General features: G+C 41.6%; 1 protein-coding gene across 1 annotated transcript; it reads right to left on the bottom strand.

The window, feature by feature from the left end:
• Positions 1–467: 467 nt before the first annotated feature.
• Positions 468–21,085, bottom strand: NYX (nyctalopin). The gene is made up of 3 exons (XM_077480890.1): positions 20,891–21,085; positions 19,708–19,779; positions 468–5,920 (listed from the first exon to the last, which is right to left on the bottom strand). Exons 2-3 carry the CDS (start codon positions 19,739–19,741, stop codon positions 4,542–4,544), a joined length of 1,413 nt encoding a protein of 470 aa, XP_077337016.1. The 5' UTR covers positions 19,742–19,779; positions 20,891–21,085; the 3' UTR covers positions 468–4,541.
• Between the last annotated feature and the right edge of the window lie 397 nt (positions 21,086–21,482).

Genomic DNA, 21,482 nt, shown 5'->3' with positions numbered 1-21,482 from the left:
ACTTTCTCCTTCCTAGCTAAAATAAATGTGCTGCATGGGGTGAACGCCTCCCATGCCCCACTGTCTTGGGCCCCACCCCCAGCTGACATTGTATGGGCACTCCACCCATGACATCACTCCATGAGGGGCAGAACACCTTCCAACACACTGCCATGATCAAGACCAGAGGCAGCAAGATTGCAAATTGTGGTGGTTTATGTAGGGCACATATCAACAGGAATGGCAATAAAAGACAACTGTAGAGCCAGCATTGTGTTCTTTATGCCACACATGCTCTGCTATTACCTATTAATTATGCTACACTGGTATATTATAATGGGGTAGCAATAGACCACGGGGTCTTCTTCTGCAGTGGGCTAGGGTGAATTGATAGGTCATAATGAGATTTGAGATTTGTTTTGATATCATGGTTTTAAACATTTAAAGCAGAAATTACTATTTATTTAAGTAAAAAGAAATGACAAGTATATTTTTCACATTTTATTTTTTGTTACTGAACATAATAAATAAATAAAAGACCAGTACAGATCTCTTTGAGTGCGGTGACATTACTAGGTTATCTTTACTGTCTTACATCACTGGTTTTCTGAATTACAGTGAGCCAGGCCATACTCAGGACTGCTGGGGTTAACTCATTCCATTTGTGAAGTGGGAGCTTTGGGAAAACATCCCTTCATAATACAAATATGAATTTATGTATTTAAGCGGATTACTGTCTTCATAAATAGCCTGGAAAGCAAAAGTCATTGAATGTAATGCATTAAACAGGTCAGCCAAGCACTTCTGGAACATCTGGCATTTTACTCCTATCATTGGAGTGGAGAAAAGGGCACAGTTACACAAGAACTTTGCAAGAGATTAAATAAAGTGATCTTCGGTATGATATAATGTAAATTTGTGGAATTGTCTGGAATATTTTATAACAGTATGCAGGTTCCTGGCTTGGCAGCCACAAAGACAGCAGTATTGCAATCAGCTTTTTGTTACACAGCAAACAACATTTTCAGGCAAGATTTTTTTGTTAATGCACAGAAATTAACAGAATTATCTGTAATTCACATCATGCGAATCGCTTAACAAATGGAGCATGATGAGTTTATTTACATTTAAATGAAATTAGAACATTCTTTTTGCGTTGATTAGCCTGTGTGTCCATATGTTGTGTAACAGTCACATTATGTGTCCATATTTAAAGTGTATCTCTAGGCAAAACCTTTTTTTTATTTTATTTTTTAGTAGGGACCGGTAAGCCCCCCTGTCGAGTTTTTTTCTTTTTGTCCTTGACAGCTTTGCACTGAGAAAAAAGTGAAGGAGAACCTAAACAAAGTAGAGTTGTACCTGGAGCCAGAGGTGAAATGGAATCTTCCAAGAGGGTACCTGTTACAAGGACAACTGTCTAAGAAGGAAAATCTGCTCACTTTGAAACAAATTCTCCAATTTTCTGCTGCATGTCTTGGCCAAAAATGAAGGGAATTTCCTCAATGATACACAGAGAAAAATAAATAAGAGCAGCTAGGGGTTTTAAATTCTCCATACTCGATTAATTTATTTATTTTTTTAATGACGGTCTCTCTCTCACTCCCCCCTCCCTCTCTCTTTCCCCCCTCTTTCTCTCCCCCCGTCTCTCTCCTTAGGACACAGGGCAGTCATTCTTGTGAGTAAGTTACTCTGCCAGTTTCTTCCCTCTGTCCGGAACTATGCTGCCTTCCACTCGCTCCTCTAAGTACAGAGGTAGGACACTGATATGGAACACTGCTATGAGAGGACAGGGGGGAGAAAGGGGGCCAGGGATCACTGCTATGGGGGAAAGGGGGTGGAGAGAGGTGATGTGAAGGGGGCAGAGGACAATTCTATGGGCATGACTACCCCCGTAACAGTGTCTTCTACCGCCCTTCACATCACCTCCAATAAACCCTGCATTCTGAGCATAATGCACACCTCATTCCAGCATTCTGAGCATAATGAACTCCTGAACAATGCATTCTGAGCACAACACACTCCTAAACCCTACATTCTGAGTGCAACATACTCCTTAACCCTGGATTCTGAGCGTAACACACTCCTGAGCCCTGCATTCTGAGCGCAACACACTCCTTAACCCTGGATTCTGAGCGCAACATACTCCTTAAGCCTGGATTCTGAGCGTAACAAACTCCTGAGCCCTGCATTCTGAGTGTAATGCACTCCTGAGCCCTGCATTCTGAGTGCAACACACTCCTGATCCCTGCATTCTGAGTGCAACACACTCCTGAACCCTGCATTCTGAGGGCAGCACACTCCCGAACCCTGCATTCTGAGTGCAACACATTTCTAAATCCTGTCTTCTAAGCACAACACACTCCTTAACCCTGCATTCTGAGCGCAACACACTCTTTAACCCTGCATTCTTTGTGCAACATACTCCTGAGCCCTGTATTCTGAGTGCAATACACTTCTTAACCCTGCATTCTGAGCGCAACATACTCCTAAACCCTGCATTCTGAGCGTAATACACTCCTGATCCCTGCATTCTGACAAAAACTCCCTAACCTTGCATTCTGTGTGTAACACACTTCTGATCCCTGCATTCTAAATGCAACACACTCCTTAACCCTTCTTTCTGGGTGCATTCTATAGAGCACTGCTATGAGAGGAAAGGGGGAGGAAGGGGGGCAGGGGTCACTGCTATAGGGGAAAGAGAGTGGAGAGAGGTGAAGTGAAGGGGGCAGAGGACAATGCTATGGACATGACCACTCCCATAGCAGTGTCCTCTACTGCCCTTCACATCACCTCCACTAAACCCTGCATTCTGAGCATAACGCACTCCTCATCCCAGCATTCTGAGCATAATGCACTCCTGATCCCTGCATTCTGAGCACAACACACTCCTTATCCCTGCATTCTGAGCACAACACACTCATGATCCCTGCATTCTGAGCACAAACACTCCCTAACCCTGCATTCTGTGTCTCTACTACCCTTCACATCACCCCCACTAAACCCTGCATTCTAAGCATAACGCACACTCCTCATCCCAGCATTCTGAGCATAATGCACTCCTGATCCCTGCATTCTGAGCACAACACACTCCTTATCCCTGCATTCTGAGCGCAACACACTCATGATCCCTGCATTCTGAGCGCAACACACTCATGATCCCTGCATTCTGAGCACAAACACTCCCTAACCCTGCATTCTGTGTCTCTACTGCCCTTCACATCACCCCCACTAAACCCTGCATTCTGAGCATAACGCACTCCTCATCCCAGCGTCCTGAGCATAATTCTGAGCGCAACACACTCCTAAACCCTACATTCTGAGCACAACACACTCCTTAACCCTGAATTCTGGGAGCAACACACTCCTAAACCCTGCATTCTGAGCGTAATGCACTCCTGAACCATGCATTCTGAGCGCAACGCACTCCTAAACCCTACATTCTGAGTGCAACACACTCCTTAACCCTGGATTCTTCGTGTAACACACTTCTGTGCCCTGCATTCTGAGTGCAACACACTCCCAAACCCTGCATTCTGAGTGCAACATATTCCTGAACCCTGTCTTCTGAGTGCAACACACGCCTTAACCCTGCATTCTGGGCGCAACACACTCCTAAACCCTGCATTCTGAGCATAATGCACTCCTGATCCCTGCATTCTGAGCACAACACACTCCTTAACCCTGTATTCTGAGCGCAATACACTCCTTAAACCTGCATTCTGAGCGCAACACACTCCTTAGCACTGCATTCTGAGCACAATGCACTCCTTAACCTTGCATTCTGAGGACAACGCACTGCTTAACCTTGCATTCTGAGCGCAATGCACTCCTTAACCCTGCAATCTGAGCACAACACACTCCTTAAGCCTGCATTCTGAGCGCAACACACTCCTTAAATCTGCATTCTGAGCGTAATGCACTCCTTAGCCCTGCATTCTGAGCATATTGCACTGCTGAACCCTACATTCTCTGCAAAACACACTCCTAAACCCTGCACTCTCTCATAATACTTTTTTTTGTACTGTGTAAAAATATTTTATCAATAAAAAAAAGGTCAGTCTTATTGTCTTTTTTTGGGGGGGGGGGGGGGGGGGGGGGCAGAGCAAACACATATACAGACGCTGTCCTTTATGGGAGGTCAAATGTAAGCAGACCACCTATCTGTTTACACCCATCGCCCAGCAGATTTAAGAATCCACTAGATGGATGGGGAATGGGTCCCCATCCATCTGTTTTTAGCTAGCAGGACTAGATGTCAGTGGGAGTCAACAGACACATGTCCGTTGACAGCTGCCGCTCCAATCGAGCAATGCATAGTCCGATTGGGCCCACCTGAAAAAAACTGACAGGTGGAGCCAATCAGTCTGCCCATGTCAAAGGGGCCTAAAACTTTCAGTCACAGTCAGTAGATTCCCTCTTTAACAGCATGTTAGTTTGTTTGATATGATAGTTTAAAATATAGTCTGTTCCTCAAACGGTTGTCTTTGGATAATCAGTAAATTCTGGACTAGAATGATAATTTACATTTCATACTCTGAAAATATAATATATTAACTAAAGACCTAAAATATAACAGTTGTATAACTGATAACAAGCAAAACATATGCGACATGATACATTGAAAAAGACAGGGACGCTGTGTTTCCATTTACATCCGAGAACGTGCTGTTGTCAAAGCCTTCTGTTGTATTCCCCAAATCTTCATCATTTCCTTTTGTTTGAAGAAGTTTGGAGATAAGACTGCTTAGTTTTGATTCCATAGTCGATGGAAGCCTTTCAGTAGGAAGGGGAACATAATAGGTAACATTTTGTTCTGTTGGGTCAAGGCAGGTGCCTTCTTCTGACCTTTTAAATAAAACATTGCTTAGGTCAATGCCTGCAAGAGATGTTGGAGCTGAACAGGGAATGTCACGAACTAATTTATAATTCTCCATCCAATTTCTTAACCATTCAATCCTGCAGTCACATTCCCATGGATTCTTAAAAAGAAACAATCTGCCTATGAAATAAACGGGTCGGAAGACCTCAAATGGTAATGTTGTCAAATTGTTGCTATTTAGATGTAAGGCTACTAAGCTGGTGAGATTTTCAAAAGCACCTTCCTCAATATAGTTTATTTTATTCCTATCTAGATAGAGGACTTCCAGCTCAATTAGATCTTGAAACCATGAAGATGAGATGTTCCGTATGGAGTTTCCAGCCAAATTCAGCATTTTTAATTTTTTCAATCCTTTAAAGGAGTTTTCTGGCAACTCATTCAGAAAATTGTCATTAAGGAACAGGTACTCCATCTTCTGGCAATCTTGGAAAGACTTATCATGAATTACATTTATTTTATTGTCTTGGAGATTAAGATATTTAAGATTTGGCAATTCCTGAAGAGAATTATAAGCAACCGCCTCAATTCTGTTACTCTCTAAATAAACATGAGTCAAATTGCGCATACCTCGGATAGCTCCTGGAATCCTACGGAAATTGTTCTGGAAAAGCATAAGTTCCTCCAGTAAAGGAAGGTCTAAAAATATTCGATCTGGAATATTGAACAAATTGCAGTCTGCTAAATGCAGCTTTACCAGTTTCTTTAGAGCAGAGAATGTTCGAGTGTGTAGATAGCGTATATAATCATTATGAGCCATTTTGAGCTCAATCAGGTTGGGTAGCCCTTTGAAAGCCCCTGGGGTGATGAAAGATATGTTGTTGTGGCTCAGTGAGAGACATTTTAATGAAGGCAAAGTCCCAAAAGCCCGCTCAGAAAGAAATTTGATGTTGTTTTTATCTAGGTTAATAAAGAAAGCTTCACATGGAAATTCATTAGGGATCTCTTGCAGTCCAATGCGATCACAGAGCACAGAACAGTTTCGCTCCTGAGTACATACACAGCTTGATGGACAAGAACGGAAGCAGGCCCATATGGCATACAGCGGCTGGATAAACAGGAAGACTAGAAGAAAAAATACAATGTTTAAAACAATTATAATCCAGAGACAAGAGTTACAACTGTATCGAGATCGTTGATATAATAATAAATAAGTGTCCGCCTGACAAATTGTGTGTCTTTTACTGTTTACAGGCAGACATCATGGGAAATAAAATATGAAAGTTAAACAGTTACTTTCATACAATAGGAAACATTGCAGGGATAGCAAAACTCCTTGGATTGACTGTGCATGGATGCTTCACTAAATGCCTCCTTCACTGTCATAGAACAACAACAACAAAAATTGCACGTACCAATCATCCCCAAAGATCTGTGTATTCTGAAGGTGGGGGAATCAGGTCAGTTCTACTTGCTCAATCCAATGGCTGAACAAAAAAAAATGATCCATGTGTAACCAGTATTAGAGTACAATTTGCCTAACTAAATGATGATGTAAACCAGCCAGCTATTGTAATAATTCATATAAGACATTTATATAAGTACATATACTGTGCAAACAGATGTTTTCCAAATTGGGACACAAGGCAAGTTGGTTTGTGTGTGGTGTTCTTGTTTGGAATGGAGAAATACAAAACAAATCTATGCATGTATTAAAAAGTAAAGTGGCTGTGCTTCCTAAATGTACCCAAATATCTATATAATAGTCCTCTGGCAGGAAGATTGACATATTACAATCAGCAGGGGGGGGGGAAAAGGTGTGGCTATCTGTCTGGCGAGTATAGCGCAGAACGCAGGTGTGTTGGATTTAAGCTGAAAAACAAAGTTGGCATTAGGATGCATTCCTATTAGGCCGCGTACACACGGGCGGACTGTATGGCCTACTTAGTCCGTCGAAACACATTTCAGCGGACAGTCCGCTCGTGTGTGGGCTTCAGCGGACTTTTTCAGCGTGCAGTCTGGCATACTAAGTATTTCGGAATTTCCGTAATTCTGTCCGTCATACTTTGGTTTCAGCGGACAATCCGCTCGTGAGTAGGCTAGTTCGACGGACTAAGAATGGCGCATGCTCAGAAAGGATTTACACGGCGAAAGGTTGCATTGCTGTGTATTGGACTTCCTATTTCTAGTCCCGTCGTACGTGCTGTACACGTCATCACGCAAGCTTTCGACGGACTGTTTGTGCATCCGTGTGTGGTCAAGTCCGTTCATTCGAAAGTATGACGGACTAAGTAGGCCATACAATCCGCCCGTGTGTACGCGGCTTCAGAAGAGGAATGAGCGGATGATTTCTGCCAAACTTCATTTTGAGGTAAAACTACCAATTTCCTAATTGCCAAAATAGTATCACAGTTACCCTTTAATCTTCCAATGCATTACTGATATGCAAATTAGAGAGAAAAGTTCCCATTTTATGCTTAGCAGTGCACCAGTGGCGCCCCTTTATACGGAGTGCAGGGGCGTCACCCTCCTAATCCATGCGCCCGGCCCCTAATCTACATGCAGGGCGCCAGATGCATGGATTCCAACAGTTTTTTTTTTTTTTTTTAAACACATGATTCGATCCTGAGGCTCTAACTGGTTTCAAAAAAGGGTGGGCTTGGTGGCACAGAGCTCTGCACCCTGAGCCCACCCAGTTGTGTGACAATAGCGAATTAATATTCACTATTGTCTTCCTGATTCTCCTCTTAGCCAATCAGGAAGCAGGTCCTGAGACCCGATCCAGTCTCAGGACATACTTCCTGTTCAGCGGGGAGGAGAAGCATTGATCTGGCTCTTCCTTCGCCCTACCTCCTAAATTAAGCTCAGTCTCCCACGGGGGTGGCGGTGGATCGCCACCGCGTTCATATACATCTAACGGCGGTGTGGGGGTGCTTGCGGTGATCAGTGCTTACGGCGATCGCCGCCTCCCTGCCAATCTTCCCTTGGGGATTACATAGTGTTAGTTTGCTGCCCCGCCTGAAATATTTAGCACCAGTTGCCAATGGAGCACACACTCATAAAAGTGAAAGTGGGTGAGATAGGACAAGACTCTCTCACAGTAGAAGTAAGGAGAAAAATAAATGAGTCAAACAGTGAAACTAACATGCCCTCCAACCGTCTAAATCTAACATGTACTACTTTCAATGTATATAAGTATCTAATTCTTGTAGTGCATGTGTGTGCATGGCATCTCTGCTCATCTCTTAAAACTGTTTGACCTCTAGTGTCTGGACTTATATCCACCATTCAGTCTCATGTGTATGTTTTGCATTTCACTGTCTAGCTCCTGCGTGTTTATTGCAGTCCAGTATCTGGCTTTGGTGTCCTTAACAAAATGGCAAGTGCCTGCCAGGGATGCATTAAAAGACAGTTTTACCTCTTGTGTGTTGGTCTCGAATGTTGGCCTTTCCTAAATAGCACTGTCAGGGTTCAGAAGTGCTGGGACAAGGTCATCTAGGGCCCAGGGCAAAAATGCCAAACAGAGACCCCCCCACCCTCCTCAAAATGTATGAGCATTTTGTGTCAGTAAAAATCCACCCCCCCCCCCCTCCAAAAAAATGTGAGCACTAATCTGCACTAATCTGAACCTCAAGCATAAATTCCCTTTGCAAGCCAAAATTCTCCCCAAACAAATATTCCCCCTCTTCCAGTACTCCTGCCAGTTTGTAGGTAGGCACTCTCAATGCAGCACCCCTCCCCACCTCAGATAATACCAAACCGCACAGGGTAGCTGCCGGTCCTGGGCACCCCTTGTTCCAGCCCTGGCGTTTAGAGTGGACTCCACTGTGTTCATAGGTTGTAATGCAAAGCCATCTTCTCCTTCCTTGGGATACAACTACACCAACATATTACCTCCCCTTTAAGCAGTTTGATAAGTTCTTACTGGAGCGCTATTTTCTTTATCAGGTGGTTAAAGGTTACCTAAACCCATTAATTTATGTGTTTACCAAAATTCAAGGTATGCCATGAATTCTGTCACAGTTGGTTATGTTCTCATCTGAACGGTCAAGCCATCAAATGGCTTGTGTCATAACTGATCACATGTGCAGCACCAAGGCAATGGCAGATCAGACAGAGGCTAAGACTGCAGCTTCCTTTGTTGTAAAGGATAGCAGGGTTTAGTTCTGATTTAACAGCGGTCAAAAACCAAGTTATTTAACTCAGGGCTCTCTTCTACACAGTTTCAGTGCTATCGGGGAAACAATTACTTCAAATGGCCTTCTCCACAGCAATAGCACCAGGCATCTGCCGCAAGGGGCCCACTGAAAAACCAAAATCCCTAAAATAACAGGGAACAATGTTTCAATGTTTATTTCAGGCGAAGGGGAGCCCAAACACACCGTGCTACAGAAGTGGTTATCCATTGGCAGACTAACTACTACTTGCAAATTCTGTCCAGTCTGTGCCCAGAAGGCTCTCCCAGTTAAGGGCAAGATCGTTAACAGCATATATACTCACAGTATTTTTAAGTCTCCCTCCTGCTGTATTTTGGGGCTTGTCTGCTTTCCCAAAGGGGAAACCTTGTGTAAGATAGAACCATGCTTCTCCTCATGGTCTTACTCTCTTCATATGAAGAAGGCTCTACTTTATTGGGAAGTAGACCTACTTCCTGCTCCCTGTCATTTAAGATTTATTAATTGATTAATTGTAACACAATGTTTCTGATATATGTCATTACATGTGAGTTGTGTTGCATTCAATATGTAGGCCGGATCACTCGTAGATTGAGAAAAATCACTCCACTAATGTAGCCAGACATTGGAATGAATTCCATAATAAGAATGTTTCAAGTTTAGTTATACAGAGCCTTGAGAGAATTGTAATGCCTGTTAGAGGAGGCGATAGGTTCAGAGCTTTGTGCAAAAGAGAAGTGTTTTGGATCTTTAGCCTCAACACTAGAAAGCCGGGCAAGTTGAATTTTGAATGAGACGTGTTTCACTTCTATGAGTGCTGACAGGTTTCATAGCCACCAGCTCTCTTAGTTTTAAATTCAGTGGGTTCTGCTTGTTTAATGCCAGTTCAATGCATATGTTTAATTTGTTTATTCATTTAATTTGAACATGTAGTTTACAATAGATTTAAAAAAAAAAAAGCTATGACAGCATCAGTAAGGGTGTGAAACACGTCAGAGTATCTGTACCTGTACCTCTGTTGCTGTATGGATTCTTTTTCACTGTAATAAAGGTGTTTGCACTGGAGTGCAGCCATCCAAACCTTTATTCTCTCACGTCATGCCACAGAAGCAGTGATCGATTGTCAGACTAACTACTATTTTCAAATTCTGTCCAGTCTGTTCCCAGAAGGCTCTCCCTGTTAAGGGCAAGATCCTTAACAGCATAGGTACTCACAGCACTTTTAAGTCTTCCTCCTGCTGTATTTTGGGGCTTTCCTGCCTTCCCAAAGGGGAACCCTTGTATAAGATAGAACTTCTCCTCATGGTCTCACTCTCTTCATATGAAAAAAAGCTCTACTTTATTGGGAAGTAGACCTGCTCATTGCCATGTGGACCAACCCCATCCACTGATAGTGGCTGCCCCTTCTGCTTTCCCATGCAGGACTTACTTGTAAGGCAGCACAGGGTATTTACAGTATATACCATGTCCGTGCCGAAATGGGCACCTACATCTCGCAAGAGCTCGGTGTCCAATTGCAACTCAGACCTCTCCAAGATGCCCACAGCAGATAACACATTAGCCGTATGGTGGGCTCCCAAAAACAGCTCCTACACAGATATTTTGCAGACATGTGGGGACATCTAGTAGCACCCATGAGCATTGCAGCGGAATTCTCCCCAAAAATTCCAATGGGTCCTAACACCTTGCTACAGATTGGTTGGCTTTGTAACCCTTGAATTATCTCTACAGAGACTATAGATTAAAATATTAAAAATGTTCCTTCACAACAGGGGTGTCCCCTTTCACCTGTGTTTTCATTCTAACATTAGAGTTACTCAACTGTCAATGTGAACAAAGACATATAGGAAATCGAAGAAGGTGGGCAACAACATAAAGTCTCTGCCTATGGAGAATGACTTACTGTTCTTTTTCATTAACCCAGATGTCACCATTCCCAACCTGTTGCCTAACTTTGACACTTATGGAAATTTACAACCTCCCTATCAATTACCAAAAGTTAAAGCGCTAAACCAAATACTACCAACAACAACAACCATACACAGACTCAAAAAAAAAATCGAAAAAAAAATCACCAACTCACATACCCTTATTATACTTCAAATCTATGCAATCCCACAATTTTGTATGGGCCTCCAAACCTGCTTGAATTAAACACAACATGCAGATTAAAAAACTATGGGTAGCAATGGAACAGACTATTTCTCCCTCTCCACTAAAGATATGGCTGGGATGTCCTGAGCTACCAACCCTAGACTTTCACAAACATTGAACTATAGCACTAACTGGGTGTATCTGTATTAATGCATTCACAGGATATAGTCTATAACCTCCTGTTACTAGACCTTGACTTAATACCACTGGGCCCCTCCCTTTAGGATCTTTCAGACAACACACTATCTTAGATCCTTACTCAAAGCCTGCCTTTTATATGCCCTATGATTCAGTTTCAGAAGGAATTTCAAACCTTTGTTCTGTTGCAACATGCACTCACCTTCACCTAAAAAATGTTCCTTATAGAGATATTTCAAACACTACTCTGCTTTATGAATCACTGCAAACTGGACCTCCATACTTGTCTTTCAATGACAGCACAATCCAAAATACTAATGCTTTCCTATCGGTCTTCTATCAGTAATAAATAATAGGAGTCTGGGTGCCAAACAATAACTCACTGATACCGCACCCCTTTCCTACTAAACTCTATTCCTCAGTACCAATGTTTTTTTTGGGGGACCCCACGCCTTGTTTTTTTTATTTACATTTTGGTGTAGGGTTCCCCTAAAATCCAACCCAGACCTCAAAAGCCTGGTATTTATTGGGGGGGGGGGGCACATTGTTTTTTTCACAATTTTGTATCGCCGGCAATGTGTTTTTTTTCATCCGCCCCCACCAGAACACTGGGAAAGCTGATTGGAAGCCAGTCAGCTGCTGGCTTTCCAGCATGCTTGTGCGACAGAAGCGGACCTCTGGGGCCGAACAATAAATACCGGCCGATGTCGCCCGATATTTGGTCCATGTGTATTAGGCTTTAGATCTACACTCAAAAAAGTACTTGAGCTTTTTTTGAGCATATTTAAGCATTTTTGGTCACAAAGTCTTCAATGGAAATGCCTGTAAATGACTGATATGTGCATTTTCATGCACGCTTTTATGTCTGAAGAATTCCTCTGCTCCTGTAAAGCTGCCCATCTCCCCTTGCCCAGCCCAGTCCATGGCAGAAACTCCTAAAGTTTGATACAAATGCAAAAACACCTGTAAAACACCTAAAAAAGCTTCAAAACACCAGGAATTTGCTCTGCTCAGGTGTGAATGTAGGCTAAGAACATAGTCTGGCATTTCAATACTACAACCTAACAGTGCTTTATGGCTTTGAAAACAACTTGTATAAAGCTTTGGAAAAGCTTGTTGTACCTGTGTTTACATTATAAGGTCTGTGCAAACTAGTTATTTTCACCATAAAAATATATAGTTAACATAATATATATATATTTGAGTTCCTCCTATAGCCCTTTTCCTTGTCTTAAACAGGGGCTACTTGCTACATTTTGCTTTGCTTAGTGGTAAGTAAATCGTCTGATTTGTAGTTTATTTGATCATCTGGGGTTTCCTCTAAATCCAGTGTAGCTGTAGTTCATGTCTTTTGCCAATAGGTGTCATTCATACCTCTGGTATTAGTATGATGAGCTGTAGTAAAACTGGCTTATGAATATTTATGCTACTCTTAGCCAACCAGTAGGAGTTTCCCAGCCACTGATGCATTCTGGGAGAGAGTATAAATATTTGGGTTGACGCTCTCTTCCACCCAGACCCCGATCTTGAGTATTTGTACATGGAGCAGCTTAGGGACTAGGCTTGAAGCCTTAGCCTGGGGCCTAACAATGTGCTCAAGGTGCTGAAACTTGGGAACCTGCATGAGGATACTGAAGAACCTGGGCAGAAGTGTTAGAAGTTACCTTGTTGTAGGGATGTCAGGAACATACTGGTCATGATACTGTATTGACCCTTAGATGCACAGAAGTGCGCAGGCACAGACTTACTGGTACCCATCCAGGTGTGAATAGACGTGTGTCAGTGCGCATGCGGGTATGGAGAAGCACGTGATCGCGAACAGATGGGTATGCCTGCACATTAGCCGCTTACATTGGCGCCCAGTGGCCTATATAAGTGCAGTATCTGCAATAGTCCTTTGCTGTTTGATCTGCAGCTACTCCTGTGTTCCTTGCATCTAATCCTATTGATTACTGTGTTTGACCTGGCTTGCCCCTGACTTTGCTTGATCGCTACCTACCTTGACCTTGGCTTTTTCTGGACTTTCCTCTGCCTTCTGATATCCACCTGATCCTGTGTTTCCAAACCCTGCCTGTCTCCTGACGACCCTTTGCCTGCTGTCTATGCCTGCATCTGCCCATTTGTCACCAACATGACTTGTCCAACCAGGCATCCATTCGCTACTGCTGCTGTCGCTATCTGCCAACCAGAGGTCCGCTGTCTGCTGTCTTCAGTTCCAGATTACCATCCAGCTCTGGTGAACAAATCTACCGCTCACCTCTTCATCCAGCGGAGAGATCACACGGGCACCAGTACCTCACTGCACTCCTGCGACCACTATCGCAACATTGGTGGTTCTTGATTCAGGGCTGTATGAGAGGCCTCCTTCTGCACTTTAGGCTCAGCCACAAGGTACGTGACATGGGAGAAGCTGTGATAAACCCAGGAAAGCACTAAGATGTACTCATTCAATCTTTTCGTGCATATACTGAGAGTCATGGTTGTTACTGGAGACTGCTGCTGCTAAAAAGGTACAGAACGCTGGGCCAGGCTCTTTTCTGTACTGCTGTTCACTGTTTGTTTAGGAGTGTGCTAGCTCCCGTTTGCCTGATTTGTATGTCCTGAGCAATTACCCAAATGTAACAAGTGTGGAAAGACAGGCACCAGTCAATTTTAGAGCAAAACAAAAGAGAATTTACTGCTCACTTGAAAATAAAATTGCAGGGAGAGTACCCCTCTCTCCCTGCAATTTTATTTTCAAGTGAGCAGTGAATTCTCTTTTGTTTTGCTCTAAAATTGACTGGTGTCTGTCTTTCCACACTTGTTCACATCCCATCATACCCAACTATCTACACCTTGAGTTTAAATGTGAGCCCACCCTGATGCTGGGGTCGGGGGGGGGGGGGGTGGGGGGTGGGGTATGTTGCACTCCTATATTTGTAGGCCTTTGTGAATGGAGTGAAGCCTGCCCCAAACACTTCTGATATTTTTCACAACTCTGTCCTGTCTCTCTAGGACTGAGCAGCTGTTAGGACAAGCCCCCAGCAGAAGGAGCTTTGTCCTTCTTCTGAGTCCCATGCATTCACATTGTGCTCTTCACTGAGCAGATGAGTTCAGTGGCTGCAACAGGAGAGAGCGCATTGAGCTGCTGAGGTTACCTACAGCACCAAAAGGTAGCGCTGCACATTTGCGGGGCTCAGAAGGCCAGCACTCGTCGTAATGGATGGTCCATCCCAGAGAGGAGGTGATGGTGGAGCTGTGAAAAAAAAATATGAAATGTTTGGGGCAGGATTCACTCTGTTCAAAAAAAAATAGCCTTTAAAACCGAATTGTTTATCAAAAATACTGTGATTTGAACATTTTTTAAAAATACATTACTGCACTTTCAAAAATAAGGAACAATCAGGGGAATTCAATAAAGCAGTATTATCACTTTTCTGGTGCTACACCCCCTTTAACATGGCCTGCACCTAATTCATTAAAGCCTTGCGCCAGTTTTGACAGAAGTACCAACATATGCACGGGATTAAGGTCGTTTTTACTACCACCCGTTTTAGAATCTGTCACTATGGCTGCAACAGATTGACAAAAAAATGACCACCAGTTTGCAGATACAGTAAATAAACACACCACATCTGCATGCAATGCAGGCATCATGTCAGCTCCTCACCCCTTGTCAAATGGCTCTGAAAAGTGTTCTGAATGTGGATAGCTTTTTAGAGGCTCGGCAGTTTAGTCTCCTTTACCCCTCACTGTAAAAATTATGTACGGATTGTAAGGATTTTCCTATAATTGTATTGTTTGCATATACAAGGCACAGTTAATATAACACTTGCTGAATAATTCAGAAATATTCTGCCACATAAGCCGTAATGCCACGTTTGCCTTCGGAAAATTTAATTGTGCCTCAAAGCCTTTGTCGCAATCAGTCAGCATTATAATGCTGACGTGAGTGATGATTATTCAGTGTGGCTGGCATGTAATAATACATGTTTTGTTTAATTACACTGGCATGACTAATTTAGCCATGACTTGAGTGTTTACAGAATGAAATGGATTCATTATGTTAATATAGTAACAGATTAAAGCATCTAGTTTCAAAAGAACAAGCAAAAACCCTGAAAGAAGATTTATGTTGTGCTTAACAGCTGTCATTTTCTGTAGACAACATTGGTATTGTTTTGACCTATGAGCACTAATTCACTGGAGTCATTGTAGCATTAAATGAATAAAAACAGCATAGTAAAAAAAAAACAAAAAAACATACAATTACCAACTGTGCACAGTATTTATTTTATTTTTTAACAGCTTATTTCACAGGTCTTCTGCCACGAGTGACTTTTCATAGTGGATCTACTTTCAAATGTTAACCAAAAGCAATGTAAACAGTTTTGCTTGAATAGATAAATCAATCAATCAGTTATAACTTAAGAGCTAAAATACCTATGCTTCTAAGAAAGCTTGTGGCTACCCCAAGGCTGGTCATGTGACTAAAGCCAGCCATACATAGATCAAAATTTAGCCGATGCAGCAGAGACTGGTCAAATTTTGATCCATGTAAGGGCAGGGAGGTTGTACAGAACCACCCTATTGGATTTTCCCACTCGACCAGTTTTCTGACACTGACGTCTCCCTGCTGTTGGAACACAATATCTCAGGGGGGAGGATTCCCCCATCCACATCGAGTGTGTGAATTGGAGAATGGAGTCATCTATGGACTGCCTAAAAGTCTAGGTACTGTATCTATCAAAGTTTGAACTGGCTAATCCTCCCCGTCAGAACACATCATATAACCAAGGCTTTTGGTCACATGAATGACACAGAAAGGTGCCCACAGCAGCATTTTCTCCAGGAAAGATAGTGCAGCTTTTTCTATTAGACCCCTTTCACACTGAGGCACTTTTCAGTCGTTCTAGCACTAAAAAATAGCACCTATAAAGCATCTCTCAAGCCACCCCAGTGTGAAAGTCTGAGTGCTCTCACGCTGGGGCGGTGCGCTTGCAGGACAGAAAAAAAAAGTCCTGCAAGCAGCATCTTTGGGGCGGTTTGAGAGTGGTGTATATACCGCTCCCAAACCGCCCTGCCCATTGAAATGAATGTTGCTGCCAAAGCGATTGAAAAGCACTTCGGCAGAGCCACAACATGGTGCTTTCAACCCCTTGTTAACACCTTCTTTGGGGTTAAAAGCGTCCCGCTACCCGCCCACAAAGTGGCTCTGCAGCACCAGTGAAGCGCCGCTAAAATGAGGAAAGAGCAGTCTAGGTGTGAAAGGGCTCTTACTCTTTATTTATCCACCCTCTAAGATTTTTGAGGACTCGAGCACAAAGATTTCATCAATAGATAACCAAGAGATATAATAAACTGTCATATGATATAACTCTTTAATATCTACAAAAAAAACTCAAATATAAATTGTGAGTGGACTAGCTGTTTGACTTATATTAACCAGGGGGGTAACGATAATACGTACCCATGATCAGCAAATCTTCAATAACACTATGGGTCAAATGGCCTGTTCACCTTGCAAGGGAATGCTTTCCCACTAATGCTTAGTGATTGTGCGAAAAATTCACTTTGCAAAGAATACCAAAATCACATGCAAGAAAAAGAATTAAAAAAAAAGGATTTTGACTTTTACATGATTGAATGATAAAATTCAGCAGAGCGTCTATTCATCTTTACTAAGCTAAGGAAGAATTCACTTACAAAGTGAACAGTGTGTTAGCAAACCCCTATGGGTTGGATGAGTTAAAAATAAATGAACAGGAGTAAGTAAAAAAAGTGAGCAATACAGATTATCCTATTTGTCTGCTAAAGCATCTGTTCATGTTTATTACATACACCATGGTCCTATTTTGAGGTGTGCATAAAACATCCAAGTAATGATGTTTTGTATCTTACATTCCATTAAGGTGCACTAAGGAATACAATTAAAATACAACATAGAATAAATAACAGATTAAAATAACGGGCAAACTACCAAATTCAAATAATACACCACTTTTTCTAACACCACTCCAGATAATAACCAACACAATATCAACATACTATAAAAACAACACAAAATCCTGATAATAAACTACCAGAATTAAATCTTCACCTCCAGCCCTTACAGTAAAGAATTATATATCTTGACCCCCCCCCCCCCATTTATACTAGCGACTGGGAGCTTTCTGATCATGTGACTGCTGTGACTGCCAATCACAGAGGCCATACGACCCGAATGCCGCCTCTGCCTCCCACCGTTTAGAACCCTAAAGGCCTGGGAGGCAGCCATCAGGAAGGTGTTAAGATTAAAGCAGTATTGAACAGTATTAAGGGGTATTAAACAAAGTAAACATTTATTATATTGCAGATAAACCATTCTTAGATGTGATGGCTGTTTTTTTTTTGTTTTTTTTGGGAGGTTTCTGTCTTCCATTTTCACCTGGTGATCTGGCCAGTAAGTCTGTTGCTGTCCAACAGAAAAAGCTCTCTTACAGATGTAGCAGTTACCGTGATGAGATAAACCATCTACTACAGACAGGGGTGCTTACATTGGTCAGCTTTTATTCTTTATTTTTTTCACAATCAAAATGTATTAAAAGTATATATCAGATGACAATATGACATCATAGCAATTATAAAATACAGGTTGAGTATATTTGTTAGTTTACATGTATTTAAAAGAGACAAAAAAAAAAAAAAAAAAAAGGTAGATACTTAAAATAATGACTTGGGGGGGGGGGGGGGCGTAATGTATCTGATTCTATGTAAAGGGTACGTAAGGAGAAGGTGGTGCAGGAGGTATTAGTTTTTATAAACATTCATATTTATTTATGTAAATCCTAGACTGACAATGTTGCTGTCCAAATGAACCACTTTTCCATGATAGAGGCATTCTAATACAGGAGGTTTGTTACTGGCCAGCTCACTAGGTGAAAACAGAGGGGAAAAAAGCCTTAAAAAATATATATATAAAAGCCTTAAAAAATATATAAATATAATGCCAACAAACATACCGCTCTGCTACACAGAGTACAGAGACAGGCATTCTGTCTGTCTCTGTACGCCAACTTACAGTGGGTCTTAATTAGCTCACCTATCTTACCAGTCTCATTATCTGGAGGTTATTATTTTTAAATCTGGTGTAGTAATCAGTGTTGGTCATCTTACTTTAAAAAAGTAATTAGTTAAGTTACAAATGACTTCTCCCAAAAAGTATTTGCGTTAGTAACTTGGTTACTACATTGGAAAAGTAATTAGTTACTCAGCAAAATAACTGACAGGGGTGGCAGCGGTGGTACTTGAGAGGTTGGCAGCGGTGGTACTTGAGGGGTGGCAGCAGTGGTACTTGAGGGGTGGCAGCAGGGGTACTTGGGGGGGTTGGCAGTGGTGGTGGTGTACTTGGGGGGTTGGCAGTGGTGGTGGTGTACAGTACTTGGGGGGTAGCAACGGTGGTACTTGGGGGGGTGGCAGGCAATGGTGGTACTTGGAGGCGTGCCATCCTCTCCCACCACCACCTCTGCCTCTTACTGATTCCCTCCCCCACCACCACTGATCTCATCCCTACCGTATCCCCCCATCACCTCTGTTGTAGTGATGGTGGGTGGGTAGGGATGGGATCAGTAAGAAGCAGAGGTGGTGGAGGACTTGGGATGGATTGATTGCACTGCAATTCAAATCGTCAGTCACTTACTTGAATGCCCCCAGGAAAGCCCTTCCTCATGGGGTGAGAGAGAGAGACCCTCCCCTTCACTTGATTGGTGCCAGCTGGTCAGCTAACTTCATTTTTCAGTGTCCGCCCGCCTCCCTACATTCTCTCTCTCTGGATAGGTGGGGCGGGATGGGGCGGTCCAGACAGTCTCTCTGAGTTTCAGGCTCTTCTTAGCTCAGCGGGGGAAAGCCCCCCTCCCCACAGCAGAACAAACGGCCAGGCAGCGTGGCCACGGCGGGCCTCCCGGGCGGTAGATGTAATTGCGGTATCTACGGCCCAAGTAATGGGAACTGAGTTACCATGAGGGGAAGAGTAATCAGTTAGATTACTCGTTACCTTCTAAAGTAACTGCGTGAAGTAACTCCGTTTATTTTAACTGAGTTACTTACATCACTGGTAGTAATCTTACTACTTTGTAAAAAAAAAAAAAATACCTGAATCTGCCGCACATGTTGGTAAGGCTGGTGGCGTTTTTTTTTAACCTAGCACAGGCCATTTTAAAGATGCTGCCAGAATTTCCCTGACTGTGTTCTTATTTTTTTTGGGGGGGAATTTGAAATTTATGAAAATGTCTCCCACCAATCAAAGCTATACATTCAGAATAACACTACACTAATAACCTCTTTCCAAGTCATGGGGTTTTGTGTGGAACCTCCAAATAATATGATTTAGGCATGGCACTAAAATATTACACTGAAGGCAAAAGATTTTTCAAGGCTAAGAAATGGTATATACTCCCATAACCCAGTCAACAAGTAATGAGGATTTACCATGTAAAATGTTGGCAAACATCACTTGTTCCATTAGACCGGGGCATTTCAGACTACAGCCAGCAGTCGGGTCTACAATAAAACAGAATGTGTGAAATGTTTGCAATTTGAATACATCTATTTACTATAACAATCTTCTTCTAAAATGTATAACAGTAAAAACAGAGATTTATGATCCAATGTTATGAATGCTGACAACCATTAATAATGCCCTGCAAACAGCAGCCTATCAAACATGATGTTGCTGAAAAACAATGCTGTATGCTAATGAAGTCTAAGCTTGTGTTGCTGCAAACCATTGCTCTGAGCATTGTTTATGGTGCAATTATAGAAAAACTTAAATATTTATATCCCTAATTTTATGGTAGAATATCTCAATATGTGTAATACAGAATAATTCATATTTAATAATGCACCATAATTCTTTGTAAAACCAAGAAAAATGTACTTAGACAATATAAAAATATAAAAAACAATATTTACATAAAGATTGTAATTAATATGAACACTAAATACATAATTATCACTATATATATATATATATATATATATATATATATATATATATATATATATATATATACACACACAGACAACAATATTTTTGTTTATTATGATGTATAATCACTTTCACGAAATCTACTGTATTACAAGGTGGTGTGAAAGGAATTTGGGAGAGGAGAGGACCAAAAATAGCCTTGTTATTTTCATAAGGAACATAAAATAAAAATCAAATTTACACTATCACTGGAAAATTATTTATCAGTTCAGTATACCCCAAACTGCTCTATGTACCTAATATACTAACATATGGAAGTCAAAGAGCAGTAGTGGAGTGCATTATGTTTTACTATAGGGTAGTCTCAGTTGAAGTGAACTTGTGGTCATTTTGAACATCTAGTCATTTGCAGAACATATTTTGATGCTGGAACTGAATACAGGTTACTTCATCTCGTTTTACACAGTAATAACTCAAACAGCATTGGGCCCTATGTACCATACAGCCACCTATATAATGTGCATTAAAATTCCTCCACCACTGTTACAGCAACTGTATCACAAGAACAAAAAAAAAATTATATTTTAAATAAATATATATATATATATATATATATATATATATATATATATATATATATATATATATATATATATATATATATATATATATAAAAGACTTTACCTTGCTCTCCAGGCAGCTTCTTTCTCAGTTCTTTTACTCAAATTGCCATCCTCTCTGATACATTGTCATCCATTTGGCTTGTCGTCCTCTGAAAGTGATCATTTAGTGTCACTAAAATCCTCAGTATCAAATGAGGATTAGGAGAGAGAAGTAAGACTGTGATTGCTTCAGAAGCTAGGCACAGATTGTAGATAAATGAGTCTGCTCTTTGCTCTGCCCACAGTAATGTCACAGTCTCATATTTGGCTTTGAGCCATGCTAGTGATATTGCCCCAAATACACTGAGGTATTAACTGAAGCAGAACAGATTATACACTGTGACTTGCCATGTGTTTTGATATGTGATGTCTTGATTGCTGAAAAAAATAAAAAATAAAATAAAAAATAACAATGTGTATGACTATTTCCTAGGGGCTAAATATAAAAATGTACAATTTCATGATCAGACCTCATTGATGCTTAGATGCCCAGACACAATTTAGTAATTTCTTTATGTGTGAGTTAACTTTATAATAATTCTGACTGTGATTAATATGCCTACCGAAAAATACAGCTTACATTTATTATATTTGTTTTCGTCTGTTAAATACCA

This window comes from Lithobates pipiens, unplaced genomic scaffold (assembly GCF_037356315.1).
Source record: "Lithobates pipiens isolate NorthernLeopardFrog02 unplaced genomic scaffold, aLitPip1_a1.2 Scaffold_16, whole genome shotgun sequence".
NCBI lineage: Eukaryota > Metazoa > Chordata > Amphibia > Anura > Ranidae > Lithobates > Lithobates pipiens.
This window is presented reverse-complemented; position numbering and strand designations above follow the sequence as displayed.

Bases quoted from the DNA above. Each gene is read 5' to 3' on its own strand.
- NYX (XM_077480890.1), bottom strand. From the start codon at position 19,741: ATGGAACAAGTGATGTTTGCCAACATTTTACATG. The intron at 5,921-19,707 runs GTAAATCCTCAT...TTTTTCTTCTAG, and splicing joins GTTTGCCAACATTTTACATG to TCTTCCTGTTTATCCAGCCG.